This window comes from Stegastes partitus, unplaced genomic scaffold (assembly GCF_000690725.1).
Source record: "Stegastes partitus isolate 25-593 unplaced genomic scaffold, Stegastes_partitus-1.0.2 Scaffold1744, whole genome shotgun sequence".
Taxonomy (NCBI): domain Eukaryota; kingdom Metazoa; phylum Chordata; class Actinopteri; family Pomacentridae; genus Stegastes; species Stegastes partitus.
In genome coordinates this window covers 134,859-141,921 of record NW_007579475.1, presented here as the reverse complement: position 1 = coordinate 141,921, position 7,063 = coordinate 134,859, and the positions used below count along the sequence as shown (strand labels likewise).

Sequence of the window (7,063 nt, the reverse complement as noted above, 5' to 3'; positions counted from 1 at the left end):
GTGTGTGTGTGTGTGTGTGTGTAACCTGGAGTTCTGGTTTATTTATAATCAGTTTTCACATCAACGTAAAACACAAAATGTAAAAGTAAGAAAACACTTTATTATGAAACCGTAAATAGAAAAAACCACAAAGGAAATAAATGGAACTGAAACAATGAGAGGAACAAAACGATGACGGACCAGAACCGGCAGCACTGGGCAGAGGGTGTAAAGGAGCCTGAGGACCAGAACCAGAGTTTAACGGGTTTATTTGGTTAGTTTATACATGACATCATTCGTTGGTTTGTGCCAAAGTTTTCACTGCAGAACCAGAACCAGAACCACGGCGGCGGTTCTTCTGTTTCATCACATCGCTGAGCGCCGCAGGTTCCTGCTGACACTAAACACACCACGGCTCCTAGCTACAGCAGCTCAGCCAATCAGGAGGCAGCTGTGGGCGGGGCTTTGTTGGACCGCCTAGTGTACACGCAGCAGCACAGAGAACATACGTGTTCACGTTTACGTGTTTACATCCCAACATACAAACTGCTGCATCATGTTTGTGAACGCCTGTAACCATGACAACCGCTCACATCAGCCGCCCTGTCACATGACAGGAAGCAGGCGAGTCCGTGTGTTTAGCGTGCTGCGGCCCTCCGGTGGTCAGAATGTGTCGGTGCAGCGTTCATGCGTCTCTACGTAGGAAGCTGAAGCGGGACAGACGGGATGAGGAGGCGCTCCTCGCTACGCCGGGCGCTACGCCGGGCGCTACGCCGGGCGCTACGGTGCTGCGTTTCACGAATCAGATGCACGGATCGCTCTATTTAATAATAACTAATGTTGAACTTCCCTCCTGCTGGGAACGTGCGGTTCGGTCCGACTGTCCTGAGCTGGTGCCTTCAGTGACAGTTTGACTCAGCTGCTGCTGATGGTGACAGAGAACTGACGAGGTATTGATCGATCGGTTCTGGATCAGTCTTGTGGACGGTGTCAGGTCCGGCAGCCTGCTCACATTCATGCTGTTCACCTCAGCAGCACCAACAGGTGAGACTGACATCATGACGGCGAGCTCCTCGGTGGGCGTCGGCCTCGGTGTTGCTGGTGATGTCAATCAGCTGGTCGGACCACCAGAGCCAATCAGACGCTGTCCTGAGCAGCACCTGTGAGTCTGGCTCCGGTGGCCCCGCCCCCCTTTAGGAGGTGGCGGCCTGTTTGTTGCGGAACGTTTCAAAGAACGCCATCATGCCCTTCCTCACGCCGCCGCCGTTGCCCTTCGCCATCCTGGACGCCATCATGGCAGAGCCGCCGCCGCTGCCGCTGCCACCACCGTGGAGGCCGGACGAGAGGGGCAGGAAGCCGGCGGCGTCCATGGAGTTGGCCCGTTTGACCTTTGAGGGGGCCGCACGCCACGATTTGATCCTCGGAGGCGGAGTCTGAGCCACCAAACACTTCTGGTACTGAACCTGTTCATCCAGCAGATTAAATCATCGTTAATGGAAACAAAGTGTCTGGAGCTGATCGGATCAATCAGATGATTAATGAAGATCCATGAACAAACGGAACGGACCAGAACATCACATGACTTCTAGAAATCACCTTTTTTAAGCTATTAAATAAATTGTATTTTACATTTTCTGTTCAGCGAAAACAATCATCACATAAACTTTCAAAACTATTTTCTTTTTTTTATTATAGTTTTGTTTTGTTTTGTTTTGTCTTCTGTGTGTTTTTTGCATCTTTAACGTTTTCTTTACGTTCTCATATACACCTGAATGTCGCCCTCACCTGGCCGGAGCTCAGGTGTGAATGTGTTCTACCTGTCGGTGTTAGTTCCTCACCATGCACGCCGCCTGCACGGCCTCCGACAGGATTCCTGCGTCCGGCTCGCACCAGAACACGTGACACTCAAACCGCTGCGTTCCACCGTCGACGATCACGGCGAAGGTGTGGCTGTCGTGGCCGACGCCCAGGAAGGTGAGGAAGCGCACCTGACACTCCCAGAAGGGCTCGTCGCCGTCCTGCGAGGACAAGAGCAGGTGATCAAACATGGCGGCAGCGGCATTGACCTCTGATCTGCGGCCGGCGGCGAGGACAGTACCTCTCCCTTCCACAGCGACAGCACGTTGTCGGTGACGTGGATCACCGCCGGCTCCCAGTCGTCGCGGTCCGTCGAGTTCATGATGCTTTCGATGGCTCGGTTCAGGACCTCCATACCTGCAACACAGCACACCTGCACCTGAACACCTGCTGGTCACCGTCAGACACGTTGACGTCTCTCCTTTCACTAAGTGCTCTCTGTAAACTGATGCAGAAGGATGCTAATGCTACATGGGCTAGCATACCAGCATGAAACCTGAGTGGTTTGAATCTTCAGTTAAAGAAACACGACGTAGAGCTTCAGAAAAAACAGCAAAACGTAGATGTTAAGCCGTAACTCTGTGAAGCCTCGAACCGTAGACACATGTAGCCGCTAAAGATGCTACATCCACTGATGTGTCTGAGCTAGCATGTTTAAAGAGAGGTTAGCGGGCTTGCATGTTAGCTATTGGGAGGTTGTGTATTATCCAGCGTTAACTTGTTTTATAGATATTGTTAGCTTGTATGATAGTGAATGTTAGCATGTATGTTAGCCAGTGGTACCTTGCATGCTAGCTGGTGATAGTGTGTTTGTGTGTACATTAGCCAGTCTTGGCTTGTATTTTAGATTGCTAGAGGTGCTAGAGGTGGCTTGTATGTTAGCTGTTGTTTGTTTGTATGTTAGCTCATGTTAGCATGTGTGTTAGTTAGTGTTAGCATCTATGTTAGCCAGCAGTGGCTTGTGTGTTAGTATGTATGCTAGCTAGCGGTAGCTTGTAAGCTAGCATGTTTGTTAGGTATGATAGCATATATATTGGCTAGTGTTAGTTCCGTGTTAGCCAGTATTAGCATGTATGTTAGCTATTGGTAACTTGTATGTCAGCTAGTGGAAGTTTGTGTATCAAGTAGTGTTAGCTCTGTGTTAGCTAGTGTTAGCATGTGTGTTAGAGTGTATGTTAGCTATTTTAACTTCTATCTTTTGTTAGCTTTTCTGTTAGCTAGTTTTAGCCCCTTTACTGTTAACTAGCCTCAGTGTGAGACACAGCTAAGGTAATTAGCATGCTAAAACATTAAGTTGTTGCCGCCTTGTCTGCAGCTCTGTTCAGTTCTCACGATCAAAATAAACCACATCAAGCTTTGTCTAAATTTAACTCATATGTTCAATAAACCAACACTGTGATTGGTTGGGCATCAATAACATGCTGTAGGTGGTTCTCCTACCCATGGCTCTGGACACCGGCAGATTCCCGATATACTGGACCTCAAACTTCTGGACCTGCTGCCGGACCGCTTCCAGGAACTCCACTGAAACAACAGCGGGGTGTCACAAGCAGGGAACCAATCACAGAGCAGCGTTTGACCTGAGAGAACTCACCTTGTCGGGGCAGGTCTTCAGGTGAGATGCTCTCCATGGTGAGAGAGCGAGACGGCCTCATCAGCGCCTTGTCCGACATCATCTGCTCTCAGAAAGATGAGAACGTTTCACAGCCTTCATTCAGAAAACACCTCAGAAATAAGTGTCTGAGTTTCACCCACTGTGCTGCAGCGCCCCCTGCTGTCTGCTGAACACATGAACCCCAACTAAAGTCCAGCGAGAGCATATAGACAAAATGTAAAAGTTCACAATAAAAAAAATGACACGGCAGTCATAGAAATCTTGAGGGAAAAAGAGACATTATGAATACATAGATAGATAGATAGATAGATGGATAGACAGATTGATCGATCTTCACAGTGAACTATTCATCAGTAATTTATGTTAATAATAAAAATGTAAAGAAAAACTGTTTTTGTATTTAAAACAATGACAAATGACATCATTTGACGGGAAGCTAGCGCCATAACTCCACAAACCTTTGAGCACATTTCGTGAAGCGCCGACGCGATGGCTTTAGCCGGAGCGTCGCAGCGAAACACGTGACACTTGAGCACACAGCTGTCCTTATCGCCCGCCACGAAGGCAAAGTCCCTGAAGGCAACACACACACACACACACACACACACACACAAGCGATCAGCAGCTGAAATCAATAAACGCCGCTGAGGTGCAGAAGAGCCTGTGAGGTGTCAGTGATCAGAGTGGAGCCGGTTACCTGTCCCTGCAGGTGTGAGGGGGCGTGGCAAAGAAACAGAGAGTGACACAGGGTTAGTGGACCTGACAGGTAGACAGGAGGAAAGGTGAGTTCAGCATGTCGGCATGCAGTGCTGTCACACATTAGCCTAGCTTAGCACTAAGACTGCAAGCAGAGGGAAACTGTTAGCTTAGCTTAGCACAAAAACTAGAAACAGAGGGAAACTATTAGCTTAGCTTAGCACAAAAACTAGAAACAGAGGGAAACTATTAGCTTAGCTTAGCACAAAAACTAGAAACAGAGGGAAACTATTAGCTTAGCACAAAGACTAGAAACAGAGAAGCAATTAGCTTAGCTTAGCTCAAAAACTGCAAGCAAAGGGAAACAATTAGCTCATCTTAGCACAAAGACTGCAAGCAGAGAGAAACTGTTAGCCTAGCTTAGCACAAAAACTAGAAGCAGGGGGAAACAATTAGGTAGCTTAGCACAAAGACTGCAAGCAAAAGGAAACCCTTAGCCTAGCTTAGCACAAAAACTAGAAGCAGGGGGAAACAATTAGGTAGCTTAGCACAAAGACTGCAAGCAAAAGGAAACCCTTAGCCTAGCTTAGCACAAAAACTAGAAACAGAAGTAAACAGTTAGCTTAGCTTAGCACAAAGACTTGAAGCAGGGGGAAACTGGTAGCCTAGCTTAGCACAAAGACTACAAGCAGGGGGGGAACTGTTAGCCTAGCTTAGCACAAAGACTGCAAGCTGAGAGAAACTTTATTGTCAAGCCAGCTGCTCTCTGATTGGCTCACCTGCCGTTGTTGCAACCCACCCCCCAGACACGGATGTTGATGATTGGCTGGCAGTGGAGGGGGGTGTGGTCTAAAGGGTCCAACAGGGTCAAAGTGTCTTTCTTCAGAACCAGCTTCATCTCCCGACCCTGCAGACAGACAGACAGACAGACAGACGGCGTCAGCGTGAGCAGCTCGGTTCTGGACGGCGCCTGGCTCCGGTCTCACCTCCCCCCAGGCTCCCAGCCGGTCCCTCTGCTCGGGGCTGCTGCAGTGAGACAGCTGCTGGATGACGTTGCTGACCGCCAGGCTGCTGCGCCCTGGAGACAGATCCTCCTCCTCCACCTGCAGCCAGCCCAGAGAGCGCACCGCGAAGCACTGCCGGACGAAACCAGGACAACGGCACAGATTAGAGCAGATTAGAGCTGAGTGAGAGTGGTGGAGAGCAGGAGAGAGATTAGAGAGATTAGAGCTGCAGCAGATGAACTCTGCTTCATGTTCTGGTGGGATTGAGCTTCTACACTGAGCCGTCCTGCATCGCTCTGCTCACGGCAGCAAACCGTCTCAGAGACGCTTCATCACAGCTGCTTCAGCCGCCTGTTGTCCTCAAACATCCATCAGAGACACCAGAACACTCAGAACCAGAACACTCAGAACCAGAACACTCAGAACCAGAACACTCAGAACCAGAACACTCAGAACCAGAACACTCAGAAACACAACGTCTGTATGAACACACAGAATCTGAGGTGGAGCGACTCGTCTGTGACGTGAAACATCAGAAACATGAACCAGCACTCAGTCCACTGACTTGTCAGTTCAACGATCAGCAGATCAACCCTGTGAGCTCCAGAACCTGCCGACAGGACGCCGTCGCTGAACCGTTCATCTGTGATGTGAGGTGACATCAAGAAAAAACACCAAATAAAAGCAGCATGGATCAGAACCAGAGAACAGAGCAGCCAGATGCAGGAGATACGTTCAGCATGGAGGAACATCTTTCTACAGCTGATGAGCAGAGAGAAGAAGGCTGGAGACATGGAGATGGTTCAACATGTGCAGGACGAGGAGACCACATGAGCTCCAGTGATGGAAACATGTTGGTTCCTGGTTTTTTACACTTTGTGACACTAGAACTCCACGGTTCTGCTGACAGGAGACGTCTCTGGTTTCTCTCTCCTTCTTCATGTTCTGGTTCCACAGAGCTGCAGGACTTGATATTGAAACATGAACCTCAGTGAACCACAAAGCAGAAACACCCAGGAAGTGTTCTGGGTTCAGAGGGTTGAACAAGCTGCACCTTTCTAACTTCAGGCTGATTTCTGAGTTTTCTTTTTTGCTCCAAGTCCTTGTTCAGCTGCAGCTGTGAAACTGTGCTGTTTAAAATGATGCTTCACAGCATTTCACCACCAGGAGGCGCCGCTGCCACTGTCAGCTTTTACAACAACGAACTGAATGTTGGAATATGAAGCCAGTTCAACAGATCCAGACTTCCTCTGTGTAGCAGCTCCACAGGAACTGAAGCTCCAGCAGAGATCTCAAGTATCATGAAGGAGGTTCAACTTCCTGCTTCAGACTCTGTTCTCATGAAAGGAGGCGTGAACGCGTCACGTGACTCTTCTTCTGACTGAATGAATCGATGTTGTTGTTTACCTTTGTGTCAGGGTCGTCGTTGCTCACATCGTCTTCATGCCACGATGACCTGAAAGAGAAAACACCGTCAGAACGTTTCTACACCGTCAGCTCGGTTCTACACCGTGAGGACGTTTTTACACCGTCAGGACGTTTCTACACCGTCAGGACGTTTCTACTCCGTCAGAACGTTTCTACACCATCAGCTCGGTTCTACACCGTCAGCACGTTTCTACACCATCAGAACGTTTCTACACCTTCAGAACGTTTCTACACCATGAGGACGTTTCTACACCGTGAAGACGTTTCTACACCGTCAGAACGTTTCTACACCATGAGGACGTTTCTACACCATCAGGACGTTTCTACACCGTCAGCACGTTTCTACACCGTCAGGACGTTTCTACACCGTGAGGACGTTTCTACACCGTGAAGACGTTTCTACACCGTCAGAACGTTTCTACACCGTCAGAACGTTTCTACACCATGAGGACGTTTCTACACCGTGAGGACGTTTCTACACCGT

The 7,063-nt window shown here is 49.0% G+C and overlaps 1 protein-coding gene across 1 annotated transcript in view; it reads right to left on the bottom strand.

The window, feature by feature from the left end:
- Positions 1 to 230: 230 nt before the first annotated feature.
- apbb3 (amyloid beta (A4) precursor protein-binding, family B, member 3) overlaps positions 231 to 7,063 on the bottom strand; it is a 12,538-nt gene continuing 5,705 nt past the window's right edge. The window contains exons 4-12 of the mRNA XM_008301992.1: positions 6,559 to 6,607; positions 5,134 to 5,283; positions 4,927 to 5,054; positions 3,910 to 4,024; positions 3,431 to 3,512; positions 3,277 to 3,360; positions 2,078 to 2,193; positions 1,818 to 1,997; positions 231 to 1,442 (exon numbers count right to left, since the gene is read on the bottom strand). Coding sequence (XP_008300214.1) covers positions 1,173 to 1,442; positions 1,818 to 1,997; positions 2,078 to 2,193; positions 3,277 to 3,360; positions 3,431 to 3,512; positions 3,910 to 4,024; positions 4,927 to 5,054; positions 5,134 to 5,283; positions 6,559 to 6,607 — 1,174 coding nt within the window. The 3' untranslated portion in view covers positions 231 to 1,172. The remainder of the gene's footprint in view (positions 1,443 to 1,817; positions 1,998 to 2,077; positions 2,194 to 3,276; positions 3,361 to 3,430; positions 3,513 to 3,909; positions 4,025 to 4,926; positions 5,055 to 5,133; positions 5,284 to 6,558; positions 6,608 to 7,063) is intronic.